Here is a 22211-nt window from a genome sequence, read left to right as displayed (position 1 = left end):
ATTTTTTAATTCACCCTACCCCTACAAAATTTTGGGATTACGTAGCGTGTTCGTAGGCAAAATGGCACACCAAACCTTTATTTTCGTCATGTCCGCCGTCCGCCCATCTCTCTGTCTGCAATAATTTACGGGGTGAATACTATTATAGGTCATACTCAGCAACTTTTACTATGGGCCCAACCCCGAAAACGCGAAAAAAAATTGGCTGTTTCATACATTTTGGCTGGTCTGATGATGATAATGATATTTTGTATGGAAGACAAAAATTATCTTTCGCGATTTCGGGGTCAATATACCTATACCCAAGGGGGTATAGGTATATTGACCCCGTAAATTATTGCAGGTTACTGAAAAACTACTTGTATTTTGTAAACTGCTTAAGTTCTAAGTAAATAATTTGACAGGCACAAAACATGTAAGTAGGTACAATTGCAAACTTTTGACTCGTACCACGTAGTATGTCGTTCCCTACATAGTACAAGTACACTACAGGGTACGTGTAGTAGTAGTTTGGGGGTTAATTCCGATTGCAAATATATTGATACCCAAACCTGACCATAATAATATTTTAAATACAACCTCTGCTATTATGTTAACTTGGTAAGTACTACTAGCGTGGTATGGCGCCGCGGTCAGGGTGCGGTTTAGTGTGGTAGCAAGTGTTCTCAAGCCCAATTCACACTTATGCGAAAAATTATACGATGTACCATAAGTAAGATGGCGCTCTAAGCAATCAGAGTGGTGTCTCACTCGCACACGGCAAACTTTGTTTGTTTCTGTGTGAGTGTAAACGCTGGCGCTATCGGCGGCCTCCACACGCGTGCCGCCCGCTCAGTCGAGACCTGTCGCTCCCCGCGGTGCCTGCCTCGCGCGCGCTCGCGTCCTGCACCGACACCACTCACCTAGACACTAACTTGCCACTGACACTATAAACTACTCGAGACTTCGTTACCTATCACATTACTTAATACTCATTTTCAAAATGAACTTTTAGCAGAATTAAGTAATTATTTACTACATTTTAAACTAATAACAAAATAGCTAACTATAATGAAAAACATAAACACTAATTACCTGATCCACACATCGATTGAAAGAACAAGCTAAACTACACGGTGACGTAAAGCGAATTAACAATAATTAAGTTCATTGTATTCGTTTGATACTAAGCATTAAACACGTGTTTGTAGCGATTAACTGCTTTGCACAATGAAGTAGAGTTGGGTGGTGCGTGAAATGAGTTACTCCGAGCGAATGAGGTACAAGCAAAGCGATCAAAAGCCGTCTAGTTGTCTGAATAGTGAAGACGATAATTGCCGCCAAGTACTTAGAGCTATTCCCAGTACTTAGATCCCGCTGAGCATTCGAGCTGCAGCGGCGCGAAGTTGTCTCGCGCGGCTCCGCGGCCGGCGCCGCGGCCGCGATTTCAGCTAGTCTGCGGTCACTCTACTTGTCAAACGATGAACGGTGTACTGACCGCATGAAGTAACATGGCTGCTGTTAGTAGATACAGTTCATACAACTGTTTAAATGGCTGGGACAGCTATGACAAAATACCAAGGTAGGTCGCAAGTCTATAAACAAATGTATGGGAGATGATAATGTCGAATTTTAATATTTTGAAACTGCTACATTTACATAGAATAACCGCCAAATACGAAGCCAACACTTATAAATGTTCTTTGTGTTTTGTTATTCTGTTATTTGTGTCAGCGTACAAGTAAATCGGCATACTAATTGGGAACGGTTTTTACCGAGGTCGTTTTGATTGTGAGCGCGAATAGTTTAGGTACTAATACCGCACTGTAGTACTACACATATTACGACTATGCTATACTGTAAGGCTACAAATAGGTTTAGTGTAGTATTATTTCTTAGATTGAGAAATTCTGATAAAGAGACGTACCGTTGTATATACCTACCCATCGTACGTTCATTAATCCGACGCCTTGTCGTTTGCAAATAATGTTGAGATCGCCTCGATTTTACTACAGGTGAAATGTATATTAACTTCTTAACACATTCAACACCAAGAACCCGACTGTCGGGTACACTGTTCGTAGCGACTACGCGCTACATACGACGAAACCGTGGCTACGCGCTACGAGCGTAACCCGTAGCACTTAGTGGTATTGAATGTGTTAACATACTAACTGAAAATAAATGCAACTTAACACATTTAGTGCCACTAAGTGCTACGGGTTACGCTCGTAGCGCGTAGCCACGTCTTTGCAGTATGTAGCGCGTAGTCGCTACGAACAGTGTACCCGACAGTCGGGCTCCGAATGTCTTGGCTCTGAATGTGTTAATGTTAATGTAAAGTACCTACTGTAGTCGTTTGAACATAATTGTTTGGTAGTCAAATGGATAATTTGTATGGGAAGCTTTGCTACGACTAATTAGACGCTACGACGTAGTCTGTAGCAAATAAAGGTAACGCTCGTCTAGTAGCTACGGGATCGAAAAAGAAAATGTTTCCCCCCCTAACTTTTGAACAATGGGTACAAAAAATATGAACAAAAACGTGAAAGTAAAGCTTAGTAAAGAATTTCAAGAAAAAATGTAGTCAATATGATCGGTCCAGCCGTTTTTGTGTTTTTGCAAATAGTTTATTCTGACGGACGGGTAACTACGGAACCCTACACCGAGCCTGGCCCGACATTCTCTTGGCCAGTTTTTTTTATATTTCATCAGCAGCTAAGCTTGCTTATTCTAAACTATAATTTTGATTTATGATGAACATTTTCTTTTTTCTTTTCTTTAATTTCTTTAATAATCTATTTTTATCTCTTTGTTAGCTCCTATAAGTATTGATCGTAGAGTAAAAATAAACATAATCTGTGGAAATATTTATGTTAATACTTTTGTCTGAAGTGAAGTAATGCTATTCGTACAGATATTCGAGATATGAACAAAAATATGAAAAAAGGTCTACAATTATCTTGGTTTTTTTTATCAAATAGATTTGACAATGACCCAGTGGGCTTTCGAGGTCAGGAGCTTGTATTTAACATTTGTCACTATCAACATACAAATAAACATAAAGGGTGATTTCTTGAATGAAAACTACCCTTTGTCCTTCCCCGGGACTCAAACTATCTCTATACCAAATTTCAACTAAATCGTGCACTAGCGCCGGTCCCGTGCGGGACAGTTCCTATTGACAAAGTTTGTTGTGCAGTCGCTGTTAAGTCCACATACAAAATTCCACCCCTTTAAGGGATGATTTCTGGGATAAAAACTATCCTATGTCCTTCCCCGGGACTCAAAATCTATACCAAATTTGATCTAAATCGGTTCAGCGGTTAAACCGTGAAGAGGTAACAGACAGACCTTTCTTTTATAATATTACTAGCTTTTGCCCGCGACTTCGTCAGCGTGGAATTAGTAATTTAGGTAGCGATTATTTTATTCAATCGTTTTTTGATTCCCCATACAAACTGTGAACCTCCCTTTCACCCCTTACCCTTTGTCCTTCCCCGGGACTCAAACTATCTCTATACCAAATTTCATCTAAATCGTGCACCAGCGCCGAAGCTACACCGCGCGGGCGGGACAGTTCCTAGCGACAAAGTTTGTTGTGCAGTTGTTGTTAAGTTCCGATACAAAATTCCACCCCTTTAAGAGATGATTTCTGGGATAAAAACTATCCTATGTCCTTCCTTGGGACTCAAACAATCTCTATAGCAAATTTCATCTAAATCGGTTCAGCGGTCGTGAAGAGGTAACAGACAGAAAGACTTCCTTTTATAATATTATTTATAATATTAGTATGGATAAAAATGTCAGCCAACCCTTATTTAATGAAAGGCGTCATCCCTTAAACGGAAACGTTTATTTGGAATGTTTTCAATTGGTTAAAATAACTTATTGGGAAACAAATGTGTTTAAACAAGATTTTATTACCGACTTCTGACTGCGCTTGGCTTTACATACGTATTAGGCCAATTGATATATTTATATATACCTATACCGGGTGTGGCCTGTAACATGAGCAAAAAATTAAACTGTAGTCTGTACTCCTCATACTGACCAACATTTGTTCAGCGACTTTTAAATATAACTTATGGTTTGATTTTTATTACACTTTAAAGTTTATTCTAAGACGCAATGTATTGCGAATTTTGTTATGTTTAAGGCGTGACAAGCAACGTCAATCACAATAATATGGCGTGGCGATGGCGTCCATTGAAGATAATATTTATTTTGTATGAAAAATAGGGAGTCTAAATACTTCATAATTTTTAAAAGTTGTTGAACAAAAGTGTCACCGTTAGAGGAGTACAATCTATGTTTTAATTCTTTGCTCGTGTTACAGGCCACACCGTGTATATATAGTTTTTATACGCTGCACAAATTTCTTCAATGATGTATAGTAAGGTATTAACTCGCTATTAATTCTTAACATCTCTTTATTTTACTGAACAACTGTCTTTATTTCAATTCATATATGCATACCTCGGTACCGGCCATAGATTAGTACCGGCCCTGCCTAACCACGCAACATACCTTTGATCTCAATATTCACGCTCACTTGGTTTATGTGCCTAAAGATTAGGTACTTACTTACGGCTGCTATTTAACTGATCACCAGATTTAGTAAAATTTAATACCAAAAAAATCTATTTTACCACCCTAAAATCATGAATGATCACCAAATTTATAACACCATTTTAATGTGAAATGATTACCAATTTTATTACATTTTACTATCCTTTTAACGGAAATGACACCAAACTAATCATTATTAACCCAAAAATAGTCAATGATTACCAAATTTCAAACCCTATTTTAATGTGAAATGATAACCAAATTTTTACATCTTGCTATTCTATTAAAGAAATTGACACCAAAATAATCATTGTAAACCCAAAAATAGTAAATGACCACCAAAATTAGAACTCCATTTTAATGTAAAATGATAACCAAATTTTTAAATCTTGCTATCCTACTAAAGCAAATTACTCCAAAATAATCATTGTAAACGCAAAAATAGTAAATGATCACAAAAATTGTAACCACATTTTAATTTAAAATGTGCAAATATTTAATATATCGTTATCCTATTAAATTAATTAATCCACTTCGTCACCTTTTTCTAGTAGCATTTTATTTCTGTAACAGTCGCAGTTCTAACCTAACCTAACCCACTTTTCTAGTAGCATTTTGTTTCTGTAAGGGTCACAGTTCAAACCTAACCTAACCCACTTTTCTAGTAGCATTTCTTTTCTGCAAGGGTCGCAGTTCAAACCTAACCTAACCCACTTTTCTAGTAGCATTTCGTTTCTGTATGGGTCGCAGTTCAAACCTAACCTAACCCACTTTTCTAGTAGCATTTCTTTTCTGTAAGGGTCGCAGTTCAAACCTAACCCAACCCACTTCTCTAGTAGCGTTTCGTATCTGTATGGGTAGCAGTTGAAATTTAACCTAACCTACTTTTTTAGTACCATTTCGTTTCTGTAAGGGTCGCAGTGCTAACCTAACCTAACCCACTTAAGTGATAGCAGTTTAACTTACTTGTCTAGTAGCATAACGAAATGCTACTAGAAAAGTAGATTAGGTTAGGTAGGTATGCGGTGCGGGCTACGGGGGGTTGAGCGGGAGGGGCTAGTAATTTTGGCATCAGTTTACTTTATTTGGTAATATATATACATTTTTTGGTAATCATAGTGGTTTATTTAGGTGAAAATATCGCATTAATTTGGTCTTCAAGATTTGGTGATCATTAATGATTTTTGGTGATCATTCAATATATTTGGTATTTGAATACAATTTGAAGTGCAGTCGTAATTAAAATGGTGGTACTTTTGTATTTTTAGGCCTTATTTTTTTGGTGTTCAGTAATATTTTTTGGTAAGCATGATTTTTTTATTTAGGGTACCAAAGTATTTTTTGGTGGTCATTATATTTGTAGCCCTTACTTACGTATGTATACCTACTTATAGCCGCCTAACCTAACCTAACCTATATTACTTTTTGAGTACTGTAGATAATTAGATATCTACGATAACAAGTGCGATAAACAGGAAATTCGCAACGAGTGGCGAATTAAGTACCTTTTCGCACGTGTGTCGTATGTTTTATAGTACATATGGCCCTTTGAATTTTAGAAGTAGTTACGTAATGTACCACCAGATGTAGTGTAAATAAATTACAGCAGACATGAAATCAGGGGCCAAATTCGGCATGTACAACTGTCAGATTTCGCGTCTACATCAAATCTACACTTGATTTTGATTATGTCAAGTGTTGATTCGATCAACTGTGGATAATATCATTTGGTACTACCCAAACTCATTACTTAATTCAAAAAATAATTAAACCAAAATCAACTTTGTTTTATTACTACTATATACGGTTTATAATGGCTCTGAACTCAGGGGTGGTTCGCGGTTTGGTTTGGTTGTCACCGAACTGTGGATTGATCATGTCAAAAGACATTGTACGTATTCGAAAACGCTCAATTTTTCCCACATCAATGGGAGATCAACACGATACCTCAAACGTCGCTTGTCGAATACCCCTTCAGTTTAGCGAAAATACTTAGAAGAGTCGGAAGGTACCAACACGTTCCGCGATAGTGCGCCATTTAGGGTCCTAGCTAAATTGGTTGTTCAATACTTACGCTATAAAATTTCCAGTTTAGCAAGAACCCTAAATGGCATAACAATCCCGTATAAGGATAATTTTATAACTATGTTGTGGCTTCATCACAACACACATACTGTGACCTCATACTACTGGTTTCTGTTACGAACTCCATGGTGACGAATAATTTCGACGATTCATACAGAGAAGCTAATTTGACTGGTTACTAAAATAGCTCATGCCCGTAGGCGTATCAGAAAACATGAGAATGAATTGTTTACCTAGTATAATTAAGGACAAAGTCAATTCGCAACGATTGTTAGGTACCTATGTATATATACTATGTAGATACGAGTACGCAAAAGTGGCCTCATTTATATAGATTACTACTTTGTTTATATTTATTGTTGTGGTTTACTGAGTACAACAACAGTCTGCGAAACTATATTCTAACCATAATCATCCCAGCACATTTGAATTCTCATTTATGGATCCACTAAATTAGTTCGGGAGAGACTAACTAAGTTTGTAACTAGCAGATATATAGTTAAGTGGTTTGTTTATCTATAATGGGTAAGCCACTTTTATATCGTTTAAGCTTAACATTAATGCAATTACTTTACTTACTAATTAATTTAATGTCATGCTGCTATCATTTGTTGAGCTTTGTGTACCTCTGTTGGAATAACTTAGGTTATTATTTATTTCATTTTATTACTCACACGTATTTTGTACTGTATCATCTCCATATAAAGCCAATTGTTATAATTACATTAAAACAGAGCAGCACCCTTCAAAACTGCAATAGTTATTTGTTTTACAAGGGGAAAAGTTGTTGATACCCGATTAAGCGAAAGATTCCAAAATTGAACAACGAGCGTAGCGAGTGGTTCGAAAAATGGAATATTGAGCGTTGCAATGGTTTGAAAGCACAAGGATTAAACAAAATGTGCCCCCGAGTGAAACACAATATTTTTCACCACACCAACCCGATGAAAATATTAACTGTAACATATCAAACAAAACAAACCAAATCAAATCCAAATGAATGTTATTAAATATTTATTATTCAAAATAATCATTTAAAAGTCAATTCAACCAGCAAATATAAGAAAACAACTCAAAATTTGCATTTGATTACTTTGCCTCACATGTGAATAAAATGCAACTTTGCTATCGGTTTTTGAACAATCAAGAGAGCCTTTACCAGGTGGTGTGGTAAAAAACTTTGACTGCATGTAACAGTACAACTAGCTAAATTATATAGGAACTTACATTCGAAATAGGTAACTAAATAAGGATTGACTCAAAATAATTCAGTGCCAACTGACATATAACAAGTCTTCTGGTAACATATATTGTCTCATTACACGATACCCTAATTGGGTGTGGCAATATCAGGTACTTATTTATTACTCAGCTTTATTGATAATTTCGGTGTCGGTATTTGTATTCTAATTAATTATAATATATGTCAAAATATAAGGGGCATCATGTCTAGTACAGCGCATCAGCATTGCCATACAACGTGGCAATGCTGCCAGCATTCTGGGCACGCTATCAATAGACGGCGATTTAGGGCAAATTTTCTATTTATAGTTTAATTTTAATTTTAGTTTGTAATTTATACTTTAATGTTTTAATTATTGTTGTTTATATTACTTGTTATAATATAGTACCTAGTTTACAAGTATCGGTATTTAATTACAAAACTAATTCTTTGGTATTTGTTTAATTTCACATTTTAAAATTATACAGAATTGACTTACTTGTTTTCTCCGCAAACAAACATAAAAACATAAAACGGTAGTGTGAATATATGTAGGTAGTAATGATAAAACCTCTTGTCCCTCGGGTACCTACACCCTCGGTATCCGTCCTCACGCAAGCGCCGTTAACTCGCTTTTAATGTCTACACTTACTGTAAAACAAAATGTTTAACCTTTTATTGCTGTCTCGTTTTTCCTAATACATAAAATGAAGATATAGCTCAGTTAGTACTTATCTAATCTATTTACTTCACGTATGTCAGAAATTAGTTACACGCAATAATGTTGTGTTATTCGTTTATGCCACTGAGTGAAACACGAACTTTTTCACCACGCCAATAACTACAAGGAAAATACTAACTATAAAATATCAAATAAAAACAATGAAATATAATTCAAAATTAATGTTATTACTTAAATATTTATCATTCACTCTCCATTTAAAAGTCAATTCTACCAGCCAACATAAGGAAACAACTCAAAATTTGCGTTTGATTACTTTGCCCCACATGTGGATAAAATGCAACTCGCTCATCAGTTTTAGAACAAAGAGAGTCTTAACCAGCTGGTGTGGTGAAAATTATATTTCAGTACCCTCCACCCAACTTTGTCCACGCGGAAGTCTTCAAACTGCCAAAGCGCTGATTTTATTTTTATTTTACGTGGCCAAAGTCGGAGTTCGGTCCCATTTACCGTCCTGCAGTTTTGTGAATATTATCGTTGCAGGTCCGTTAGATTAGAGCGACCCAACATGATGCTTTCCAGTCACAATTGATTTCTGCGCATCTTTAAATAAATGCTTTCTTTTCGCAGTGTTTTTTTTAATAAGTACCTACACCAATTATCATTGTTCTGTTTTGTTCCAGAGTGCGTGTGGAGTACTACGTAAACGAAAATACTTTTAAGGAAAGACTGCAACTATATTTCATAAAAAATCAACGATCGAGTAAGTACATTCGAAATATCCTACCATTATAAAAATACCGTATCATTAAGGGGATCCCATGCCCTAATGACCGATATATTTCCGTCAAGGGCGTACATTGAATCCTGAATGAAGCGATGGATTCTACAATAGAATCCCGAACGTAGTGAGGGATTCTAAAGTAGAATCTTGAGCGTAATGAGGGATTAGGGTTTCTGGTTTCTCGACCTTTTTAATTTCTCGAGGCACGGGAATTCTCGAGTATCTCGAGAAATTTTGAAAGTCACCATGTTATTATATTTTTTTTGCTTTATTACAAATTAGACTCACATATTGTAAATTTCTAGTCACCATAAATTGCACTTAATAATCAAAAATTCGACAACAAAAATAAAAAATAAACCTATAGGTGCAGGTGTGCGCACCGGCGATGTAATATGCTATAGGTAGCGTATTTCTTTAGGTATTTAAACAATGTAAACAAACCAATAAATGGTATTTTATTAGGCAGAAATATACTCAACGTAACAATGAAGCTGCTAAAATTGCGATATTTTGGTAATAGGAATATATCGGGATGATTTGATTTATCAATAGTAATTTAGTTTTGTAATATTTGTTATTTCATGGTCCTATAATTCGTTTTTTTAGCATTAGAAAGAAGATAAGCGATCTTGACGTGTGTTTTTATTGATAAATAAGTAATTATACATCATATATACGATCGATATTATATTGCTTTCATAAGTAATAGTTACAATTTTTTTAAAGTGTTTTTCAATAAATGACACGTCATGAATGTCATGAATATGATAGGTAGTTCAAAAGTTTCAAAACATGAAAATCGGTTGAAGCCAGGTTGAAGCTAGAACGATGGGGGACGGATCAAGGTACCTAGTTTTTTTATTTGGTTGGCCTACTACCTAATAAATGTTTTAAGTACCAGAAAATGTAAAAAAAAACATTGTTCACATTTATTTAACTACCTAAAGAAATACATTATATACACATCATGTGTTATACGCGTGTTTTCTTTTTACTTATCACAAGAGATTTATTTTTCGAGTTCTCGAGGCATTGAGTTTTTTTTCCCGTCTCGACTTAGGACAAATTTCTCGAGATTTCTCGCCTCGAGAATTCTCGAGCAGAAACTCTATGAGGGATTCAAGTGTTAACGCCCAAGACGGAATAATTTTGATACCGTTTGACACATACCTACTGCTTTTTACATCAACTATGAGGTAAATAAAAAAATCTTAGTGTTGACACAACCTGATGCTTATTATTTAAGCTAAAAAATAATATGTGCAAAAAAATTTAAAAATAGTTAGTGTGCTAGAACAGAAAAGTGTTACTTTGATCCCTCCTAGCAGGGAGGAAAAGTGCCACTTTGATCCCTCCTAGCAGGGAAGAAAAAGCTCTTTTCCGAATGGTGGTGTGAAAATGTTTTTTGTAGCTTATTATATTAACAACAACGGCTTTAAGCAATATAGTATCCCATATTTACTTCAAAGTTCATTGTCTTCGAGATATTTGGCAACAAACTGGTTTTCTGAACATAACTTTTGTGTTAATTAGTTTAAAATGAAAACCCTAGACGCTTTTTTAGAGACGTCCAAGACGAACGCAAATATGTAGATTTCTTATATGTAAGACAGCAATCGACATACGAAAAAAGTGTTTTTTTTTAGACAATGTTTACAAAAAATCATAAAAAAATAAGAATTCATTACTTTCAAAATCCGGTAGACAAAAGATTGAAGAACCGATAGCCGTTTGTCTTTTAATTATATCTGTAGTGCAAAAGTAGGAGATTTGATTCAAAACTTGCCAAAAATCGATGAAAACCTCGGGCAGCCCAGCCCCTTAAGGCCCACTTGCACCATCCCACTAACCCGGGGTTAAGCGGTTTAACCGTCAACCCAGTGTCAAATTGTACTGGTAACCATGGTAACTCCAGGTTTAACCGGTTAACCTCGGGTTAGTGGAATGGTGCAAGTAGGCCTAAGAGTAACAAGGACCTAGCCGCGCCCATACAATCCAAATTACGCTCTCATTTCAAAACATGCTAATATTAATACTACATGAAACTTGGCATGAACATTCAAGTAACACATATGTTATTTCGAAAATACTTAAACTGAATCAATTTATAAGTAGACATATTTAAAGTAAAAACAAGATACTACCTATATCCTGGCGTTTATAGTAAAAATGTATGTATGTAAGTATTTTTGTTGTAGGTAGGTGCTTAGTATGTAATAAATAAAATAATAAGCGGAATTACCACTAATAAGCGTTCACTTCCAGATAACCTTTATAGCAGTTATAAACAGGAACCTAGTGTAAAAAATTGTATTAAAGGTAATTAACAGATCAGGTAAGTCAGGTTACTTCATTATTTATTGGTTACTCCAAAAAGTCAGAAAATGGAATCACGCAACACAAACAATTCATTATTTAGTTTCGCGATGTGTCAATGTTTTCAAAGTCAATGGCCTAATTCAGAATGTTCTTCCTTGAATTGCGATAAAGGATCTATTCGCCCGTCTGCTGAGCTAAACCGACAGACAAGCATCGACACCCTACTCAAGTGTCGGCTGCACTGACACCTACCCTCTGCAATACTCACACACCATTGAATGTTGTCATATATATTCGGGGCTAGTGCATGAGCCCACTCGAATCAAATCCAACTTCTAAAGCAATTTGTCTACATACATTCATAATATATTAACAAATAACTGTATTAATAAAATTAATGAAACTTTTGTTAATAAAGACAACAGAGGAAAACAGCGTATTAAAAATAACAAAAGAGCTTATTAATTTACGCCTGCACGCGGGCTAAATAGGTGTGCCGTTAACGTGTATGTGCTATGTACTTAGTCTTTATTCGTATTTCGTCGGCAAAATAAACGCATAAATTCTCGTACATTAAATAAAACTATCGCTGAAGCGCCACGACGTCGCCAATTGATTATTATTGAGGCGAAATAACGTTCAATCCGGTATGAATTGTTAATTTTTATGGTCAGTATAAAGGGTTAGAATTTTAATAATTAATATTATAAATGTGGAAGTTTGTGTTTCGACGGAATTGGCAAATCTATTTAAATTGTACCAAAATTTTTTTAGTTAGAATTGGGAATTTTTATATTTTTTCTACTCAGAATCACGAGCTCTTTCCATTTTTACTGAGAATAAAAGTGTCCCTAAAATTACGGTTTGCAATACAACCTTTTGCAATACAAAATTTTGGGGACACTTTTTTTTCGTATTACGATCGAAAGATCTCGTGATTCCGAGTGGAAAAAATATAAAAACTCCTATTCTATCTTAAATGCAAGTTGGGGGTAGGTACAGGTACAAGTTTAAATAGAAATGCCCAATTGGGACATTTACTCGTTTAGTTTGTAAACTAGAAAAGAACATAGGACATTTTTGAGTTCAAAATTCATCCATAGGATTGATGCCACATGGATACAACGGGGTAGCAATTTAAATTTTAAATTTTAAAACAAAACCAAGGGGAAGGGAAATTAGGGGCAATATCTACGTGTGACACTTAAGTGACTGACTTCGTAAGGAACTGATTTGGAAAAATAATGTCCTAACATAACCAAGACATTAATAAGTGTTTAGCATGTATACTTTTGGTACCTATACATAATTTCAATTAACAAACGTTCGAAACGGATAACAATGTTTTAATACTTATAATGAACAGGAACATATTATCTTATTTCAAACAAAGCACAAATAATACAACATACATTTTACATATCGTAATTTCGACTAACAGACATATTGACTACATTTATTTCATATAACCTTAGGGATGACCCTATCGTAAACAAAATTTGGATGATTGTCTAAAAGACTTCGTGACTACTTTGAAACTTCGAGCAACACCGGCTTCCGACACATCGGAAGGGAGGGGCCCAAGCGATATCTCACCGTACAAATCTTTCTGCCATTTTTCGCGGGGGGAAAGGTGCACACAGTCGCACTTCTCACACACTTACATACAAAATCCAATCTGTAATGACGACACAAATCCATAGAAAATGACACACGTCAAAGACAAATCTTGCAAACCTCGATCTCCTTTTGTGTACGGACGAGTGACAAGTGTCACAACACGCACACTAACATATTTTCGTTGAAGTATGTTATTGTATTCTGAGAGATGAGAAGTCGGATTTGTCGCTCGACCGATCCGCAATTTGTACTGAGCGAGCAAAATCGATAAATCCAACAATTACATGAGACTAAAATATAATAATTGTGTTTCAATGTAATTAAACGTATGATATGTAAAAAAAATATTACATGTGAAATGTAACACTTTCTTTTTGTAAATTTGATGTCCCCAACCTCTTTTTATAACAAAAAACCGAGCAAACAGGCATTTTTGTGCAGCAGTGTTCACGCGCGCGTCTGGACTCGGTCTAGTGAAAAATCCAAGTGCAACTAGTTTTATTACCCGCGCTAGATTAGATTGACGCGCTAATCTTGTACCTCGGCAGAGGGGAAATAGTGCGAATGCCGCCTCCCTTCCGTGTTGCTCGAAGCTTTGAAATGAACTCGTATCTTATTCTGTCAATAAAAAGAAAAATGTGGTAACTACATATGGGATGCATACAGAGTTACTGCGTTTTAACTCTTGAGTAGTGCGAGATACGAGATTTTTTCAAAGTAGTGATGATATCTACTAAGTTTTTAAAATTATATGAACTTTCAGTATGACCCTTAGGTATAAGCTAAATAATTTGGATTTGCTAATTGCTTTAAATCTTGAGATATAGGTCTGTACATAGTATAAGTTACCGCGAAAAGGTTAAAAGGTAACTACATTTAAATGAGAAAAAGGAGTTACTATACTAGGGTACGGATTTACGGAACCGCCAAGGTACACCAGTAGGAAATGTAGGTTAACGTCGCATGGTGAAAACCCTATTTCACGAAGTAGCATGCTAAGTGCGAGTGAGTGGTTTCCGGCGTGATATACAATAAATCTTTCTGTTTGTTTCAGGTTTACGTATTAGAATAGCAAACTTGTTTTTCAAACTTCTGGCGTGCGTCTTGTATATTTGCCGCGTCGTCGCCGACGGAGATCCTATTACTGCTTCCTGGTAAGTTAGCACTACTTATACTTAATACATGGTCAGATTGTACATAGTTCATACTTAAATCCCACACCCAATTAAAGCGGAATAGCCGTAATACACCCTGTCATGGTATCAGTACTACTGGAAGAAGAAATGCTAACTCAAAGGTAAAGTAAACAGAAAACATATGTACAAACATGTTCATGGATAAAAAAATACTATTGGTCTAGAACTCTAGATAATTGAAAACATGAAACTTAATTGGGATGGCGTGAGGGTGTTTGTGAGGTTGTTAAAATTGCATGTATTGAAAGTTAATTAACGAAAAGTAAATTTTATATAAACCTTAACACTAAAAGTGGCGATGTTTGTTGTCTCGCTGTAAAAATGCGAGTTTTGAATTTGTGGGAGCGACCGAGCCACTACTCGTTATACAACGCTGAGCCGTGAAGAGCCATCACTTGCTTGTAGAGGGAGAATACAATGAGACGAGTCTTGTGACCGCTGCCATCTCAACAACCTACTGTGAGAGTACAATACAATACAAATATTTTCATTGCACGTTTTAGAAACGAACACACTAAGAGTAGACCTATTGGTGCTAAGGGTAGAGGTAGGTGATACCAGTAAATTGTAAATACTATTACTATTAGGCCCACTTGCGCCATCCAGGGTTAGCCAGTAACACGGGGTTAACCGGTTATGGTATATGTTATGTTATGTTTAATTTAATCTAGATTTATAGTAATTTTGATGCAATTTATTGTTATATAAGAGTGTGTTGTTTGTTATAATTTTATGTAAATTACGATCCTAGTTGGAATGGAAAACAATTATGTAGTGCATAATTGTTTTCCATCGCATATTCTCGGGCTTTCAAATGACTTAATTGCCAATATAGACTACGTTCCATTACCTTTTAAGATTTACGATTGACATCCCGACCGTTCACTGTATCGCTTTACAGCTTATGCCCAGCATGATATTTCAAACTATATTTGGTTGTAATCGGTCTATTGTCGTATCTATACTCTATAGTAGTATTTCAACGATCTGTTGCCATCCTGAGCGTAAACTTACGTAACTCGCCCGGGCATTTATTAACGCTATAAAACAAATGGCGAGTAAAGTAGCGAGTGAACTATAAAATAATGGCTATTGAAGGAAGTATAATGCACAAGTTTCAAACATTGATTATATGTATCTTGGTGTCAAATTTGTTCTTCTGGTTGGTAGCAGATTGTTTGGATAAACCGTAAACCCGGATTGGAGCAATACGCTCATCAATCACTCTATGTGTACACAATGAGACCATTACCGTTGTGTACAAAGGAAGACATTTCATCTTTGTATACAAATAACAAATAGGATGTCGTTTCTAATTTCCATTAACACTAGAGGCGAAGTTCAACTAGAGTTGTTTATTGCTTCCAGTTATGGATGTAAGGTCGGAAATAAGACTGAATTTGAATATTCCGCGAACTTAACGGAGGAGGAGTTTCAAGAACACCCGATTATCAACTGGGATGGCATAATATGGGTCAACAGACCTCTCTACTTATGGGGAGTGCAAGTCATACTAGCAATGATCTCGTTCACGGAAGCTATCCTTATAGCTTATTTAGGATATAAGGTATGAGCCTCATTGTTGTGTAGTAAATCCTGAGTTACGCATGTCCAGCCAAAGCCCAAATATGTGTAAATAAAAAAACCTTAAGATATTTTTTTACATAGAATAATTTGACGGTTTAGACTCACTTGTTTTAAGTCACACATGTTTCGGAGAGCCTAGGTCTCCTTTTTCAAGCACTACTGCACTAACAGTGCGAGCAGCGTTCACGACGGCCGTGTATCGCGTACACGCGTCTTACGCGCGAGTGACTTAAAACAAGTGAGTCTAAACCGTAAAATCATTCAATGTTAGTATGTCTCACAACAGTTTAAATTCGAATATTTTTTTACCTTTGCTAAAATTGATGTCATAGATTTGTTCGGTTGAGCCTTCCTCGTTTATCATGAAAGTACTCTTAAAAATTACGTCCATTACCTCAAGTAACGCGTTAAAGTAGTTTTCATTTCACCAGCTCGGAATGATTTTACAAGTCAATTTATAGTTGCAACGTACATCTCGAGTATTTTTACCCCTGCTGCTGATTGATAAATATGTTAATTAAAGCATTATTGTAGATTAGATCTGTATTGTTTTAATCTAGTATTTTCCTCGTGTTTCCTCGTGTTGCACAGACTCTAATGATTACCTATACCTACTTCTGGAGAGTCTTTTCAAAAGGGCTTATTTCTCTATGAACACCATACAAAAATAAGCCCTTTTGATAAGACACTCCTCACTTAGGTACCTCAACTTGCTCGAAATTACGTACTTCTACTCGAAAAATGATTCATAGAAATGGAGAAAATATTAAAAATGACAATTCTACTAAAATGTATATATGAAAACATCACACGAGTAACTTACAATCGTCATTTAAAGGATAAAAGCTAGTTAGAATTTTTGGTATTGTGTGCTTCAAAGCGCATTATTGATCTAAAATTCTAAATGATCTACTATGCGGTGATGAAGTGAAAAGTTGTATTTCGCTCGGCAGCAAAGTTGTTTATACGTCACGAGTCTTAACAGATTCGCAACGCTTTAGATTCTACTAATTTTGGCTTTTAGTATATAAGTTCTTACAGTAAACTACGAATATGCACCCTTGGATAAAAGATGACTATATTCTTATTCTTGTAAATGTGTCTGCAGGGAAACATCTGGCAACAAGTACTATCATTCCATTTCATTTTAGAAATGGTAAACACCATACCCTTTGCTTTAACTGTAAGTATTCAATAATAGATTAGACTAAATATACTTTACCTACCTAGTACCTAGTTTCTGACTCTACAAATTTAAATACATCTGTGCATTCTTCTCTAACGGAACAATTCGCCCAACATCTTACAACAAGCACTTTGGTACTTTTATAATAAGTACAATGTAACTAAATATAAACTTTATCTAAAGCCCAAATTTTGCTCGCAAAAGTGAGATATGGTGCGTAGCGTAGTGACATACGACTATAGTATCGCTACTTCTGCAATAGTAAGTTCATAAGGACATGTGACACGTTGAATTGCAAACTTTAAACAGCCACCGCGCCTTGTTACTTTCTCGAATCAAATAGGGCTTCTGCGCAATATGAAATATATAATACATTGTATGTAAGCCAAATCATGTTCCGTTAGAGGAGTAAAATCGATCCTTGCGTTTAAATCACCAAGGTCAGAAGTCACCTGTAAATAATTAATACGACCAAGGCTTTCAATTTTGCATCAATATGCAGCTTACGTAACATAATAAGTAAAACATTTTTTTTTTCAAATGCCAGTTGCCGTTTCCACCGCTCCGGAACTTATTTATACCCGTGTTTCTAAATTGCTGGCTAGCGAAGCGGTCTCTCGAAAATATGTTTGTAAGTACTTGAATTGACATGAATTAACTAGTTAGGTATTTATCAAACTCAAAACAATATTGCACATATATACCTATTATATATACTTATTATACGAATATGAACCCTGCAAGGACACAGCCATATAAGGATTGAGTATAATGTTATTATAATTTGTATTCGGGTAAATTACGAAATCTTCAGATTGCCGGGTTATTCCGAAAATACTCAACATTCTGAAGTATTCGAAACATCTGAATAGGTACCTACACCTCACTTAATGCGTATCACCTCATAAACGGTGTTACAATACGCTGTTTTTTTATTTGCCGCCATTTTCAAGTCTCTATATTCTTAAGACTGAGTCTATGAGCTAAATTGTAATTTTGAGAGTTACTTAAGTACATGAATAATTTTGATCTCATACAATTTTATCTGTAGAAATAGGTAAGGAAATAAGATAAAATGAGAATATAACTGTATTTTGTACGTTCCAGAATGACCTTCATCGAGCGATGCAAAAATCTCAATCAGCCCTTTCACAACAACTGATGATCCTTTGTGTAACACTGCTGTGCCTCGTCTTTACCAGGTAAGTTAAGCTTTTAGTATCAAATTATGTTAGACCGGTTAAGTGTTAAGAGTTAAGACGAACAGTTAATAAGTCATCCGAGCCAGATACACACATAAAACAAAGTCCCTCGGCTCGTCTGTATGTTTGTACTGAACGGATTTTCATGCGGTTTTCACCTATCAATAGAGTGATTCTTGTGGAAGGTTTAGGTGTATAATTTGTTAACCCGTGCGAAGCCGGGGTGGGTCTCTAGTACAAAATATAGAACAGGGGCCTGCGCCTAATATTCAGTAAAATTATTTAACACAGTAATTTTAAATATTATATTTTTGGCCCTTCAGAAACTTCTTTTTCAATTAAGTAGATTACTATAGACTTCCCATCTACACCTTGTAGAGTTTATTTATTAATATAAATTACTAAAATACATAAACAGGAATATAAAACTAAAACTAACTGTCATAAACAATATGGGTGTATGTAAAAATCTAGTAGCGGGAACTAGGTCGGTATATTCGGTTGGATCCTTCGAGCAACACCGGCTTCCGACACATCGGAAGGGAGGGGCCCAAGCAATATCTCACCGTACAAATCTTTCTGCCATTTTTCGCGGGGGGAAAGGTGCACACAGTCGCACTTCTCACACACTTACATACAAAATCCAATCTGTAATGACGACACAAATACATAGAAAATGACACACGTCAAAGACAAATCTTGCAAACCTCGATCTCTTTTTGTGTACGGACGAGTGACAAGTGTCACAACACGCACACTAACACATTTTCGTTGAAGTATGTTATTGTATTCTGAGAGATGAGAAGTCGGATTTGTCGCTCGACGGATCCGCAATTTGTACTGAGCGAGCAAAATCGATAAATCCAACAATTACATGAGACTAAAATATAATAATTGTGTTTGTATGTAATTAAACGTATGATATGTAAAAAAAATATTACATGTGAAATGTAACACTTTCTTTTTGTAAATTTGATGTCCCCGACCTCTTTTTATAACAAAAAACCGAGCAAACAGGCATTTTTGTGCAGCAGTGTTCACGCGCGCGTCTGGACTCGGTCTAGTGAAAAATCCAAGTGCAACTAGTTTTATTACCCGCGCTAGATTAGATTGACGCGCTAATCTTGTACCTCGGCAGAGGGGAAATAGTGCGAATGCCGCCTCCCTTCCGTGTTGCTCGAAGGTTGGATCTCTTAAATGCTTCGAGCAACACGGAAGGGAGGCGGCATTCGCACTATTTCCCCTCTGCCGAGGTACAAGATTAGCGCGTCAATTTAATCTAGCGCGGGTAATAAAACTAGTTGCACTTGGATTTTTCACTAGACCGAGTCCAGACGCGCGCGTGAACACAGCTGCACAAAAATGCGTGTTTGCTCGGTTTTTTGTTATAAAAAGAGGTCGGGGACATCAAATTTACAAAAAGAAAGTGTTACATTTCACATGTAATATTTTTTTTACATATCATACGTTTAATTACATTCAAACACAATTATTATATTTTAGTCTCATGTAATTGTTGGATTTATCGATTTTGCTCGCTCAGTACAAATTGCCGATCGGTCGAGCGACAAATCCGACTTCTCATCTCTCAGAATACAATAACATACTTCGACGAAAATGTGTTAGTGTGCGTGTTGTGACACTTGTGACTCGTCCGTACACAAAAAGAGATCGAGGTTTGCAAGATTTGTCTTTGACGTGTGTCATTTTCTATGTATTTGTGTCGTCATTACAGATTGGATTTTGTATGTAGTGTGTGAGAAGTGCGACTGTGTGCACCTTTCCCCCCGCGAAAAATGGCAGAACGATTTGTACGGTGAGATATCGCTTGGGCCCCTCCCTTCCGATGTGTCGGAAGCCGGTGTTGCTCGAAGCTTAAATGTGTCAATCCAGGGAGTCCGGGAGACTTGGCCAGGTGTGAGACTTTTCTTACATAAATCGGTCTAGTACCTAGTTTCGGAGCAAATCGGTTGTGGCAGACGGACGGAAAGAGAGACACACATTTATCCTACAGGGGTTCCGTTTTTTAAGGTAGGTACGGTAACCTAAACAAATACACGAATAGTTTTTTGTACCTATAGGAAAATGTATAAGAAAGTCAGGCGTGAGACCTATCTCCTATGAAAATAAAACAATTTGCACTTGTCCGATTTTTCCTAATGGCAACAAATTTACGATGTTAATGAATTCAGCCGACAAGTTTACGATTCAAGTACCTGTTTATACGAGTATTTGGTTAAAAATGGATCATGTACACTAAACAGGTTACGAATAAATTCTTTAACAGATGCCACACGTCACAACAAATGTTATTAATTTCTTCGAAATGGTAATTTTTATTAATTTGTTTATTATTCCAACTCGCGACAGGTCGCCTAGCCAACATTCAGAGGTTATGATTCTCTTCCCTTTGTAACCTGATTCAAATAAAACTTGTGCAAAACCCTACGTAGGAATTATTTATCATTTACTTAGATTATTCTCCTTTTAATGCAGGATGGATTTAATTATAACTGTGACGAACCCAGTATAAAACATGTAGGTAATCACTCTAAGTTGCTTAGGTATATTACTACGAAGAAAATGTCGGGCTGGGTGCCTTAGCCAAGGTGACAATCGCTTGCGCTAAGATAACAAAACGCTTTGTCTCTCTTTCACTCTTCCATATTACTGCGACAGTGACCGTTGCGTTTCGTTCGCTACGGATCCATAAAAGATTGGTATGTTGGCTACGCACCCTGGTATTGGTGGGTACGTTGTTGTTTCGATCATAGCGTAATAAATTCATTTATGCAACCTTTTAAGGGTTCACCAATTCACGTTTATGGCTCTTATGTAGAGCGAAGATTGCTTGAAAAGCTTTTGCAGCCGTACCTAAATATAATTTTCCTCAATATAATTAAGTGACACGAGTTCGGTTCTACATCAGGGTGCCGATTTTTTGATTTCGACCGCTCGATTTCGTGTATTTCATCCAATAATATCTCCAGTACCCGGCATTTAAATTCTACTAATCGAATTGAAAACGAGTGGTCAATACCACTCGATTCCCAATATCTATCGCTCGTATTTCAAAAATTTGCATTTCGCTGTTTTCCACTGATTTTCGAGTGACGAAATCGAACGCTCCAAATTCAAAATCGGCCCCCAGATATACTTTGTGTATGTAAAGATAAGAACTTCTAATTGGAACGCGATGCGGACTTAAATGGGGATATTAAAATGATATACGTTAAACCTTTCAGCGTATGTGGCATCCAGCACTTTCAGAGGGCGGGGCACCGGCACCTGAACCTTTTCCAAGCTACCTACTTCGTGGTGGTAACGTTCTCCACGGTGGGGTACGGGGACTTCGTGCCGGACATCTGGCCGTCGCAGCTATACATGGTGATAATGATTGGCGTCGCGCTCGTCGTGTTGCCCACGCAGGTATGTCGTGCCATCGCACTTAAGCAATTAACTTGCGCCTATAATTATCACGTGTGTACCTATACGTTTAGACATCGACGACGCCCCCAAGGGCATCAGGCAAAAGTTATACGATATTAATGCCTAACCTCGCAGATAATTGCCGTAAAAAGGAGCGTGGTTTTTGAAGACTGATACTTTTAGTTCGGCTTGTATTTCAGGTGAGGGCAAAAATATCATTGATGTTGATCAAATCTACGCCCGTCTGATAGCAATACTGTATTATTTGTTCATAATTTTTTGCATTGTAGAAGCAAACTTAAATCGATGCATTATCCATAAATGTTATGTATGCCTTGTTATAGT

At 36.4% G+C, this 22211-nt stretch overlaps 1 protein-coding gene across 1 annotated transcript in view; it reads left to right on the top strand.

Moving 5' to 3' along the window:
- The window catches only part of LOC134803921 (potassium channel subfamily T member 1), a 137047-nt gene that overhangs the window by 83568 nt on the left and 31268 nt on the right, over nucleotides 1-22211 (top strand). The window contains exons 2-8 of the mRNA XM_063776738.1: nucleotides 9224-9303; nucleotides 14321-14420; nucleotides 15831-16029; nucleotides 17158-17232; nucleotides 17783-17866; nucleotides 18343-18437; nucleotides 21683-21866. Of these exons, the coding sequence (XP_063632808.1) occupies nucleotides 9224-9303; nucleotides 14321-14420; nucleotides 15831-16029; nucleotides 17158-17232; nucleotides 17783-17866; nucleotides 18343-18437; nucleotides 21683-21866 (817 nt within the window). The remainder of the gene's footprint in view (nucleotides 1-9223; nucleotides 9304-14320; nucleotides 14421-15830; nucleotides 16030-17157; nucleotides 17233-17782; nucleotides 17867-18342; nucleotides 18438-21682; nucleotides 21867-22211) is intronic.

The sequence above is a fragment of the Cydia splendana genome, chromosome Z, assembly GCF_910591565.1.
Source record: "Cydia splendana chromosome Z, ilCydSple1.2, whole genome shotgun sequence".
NCBI lineage: Eukaryota > Metazoa > Arthropoda > Insecta > Lepidoptera > Tortricidae > Cydia > Cydia splendana.
This window is presented reverse-complemented; position numbering and strand designations above follow the sequence as displayed.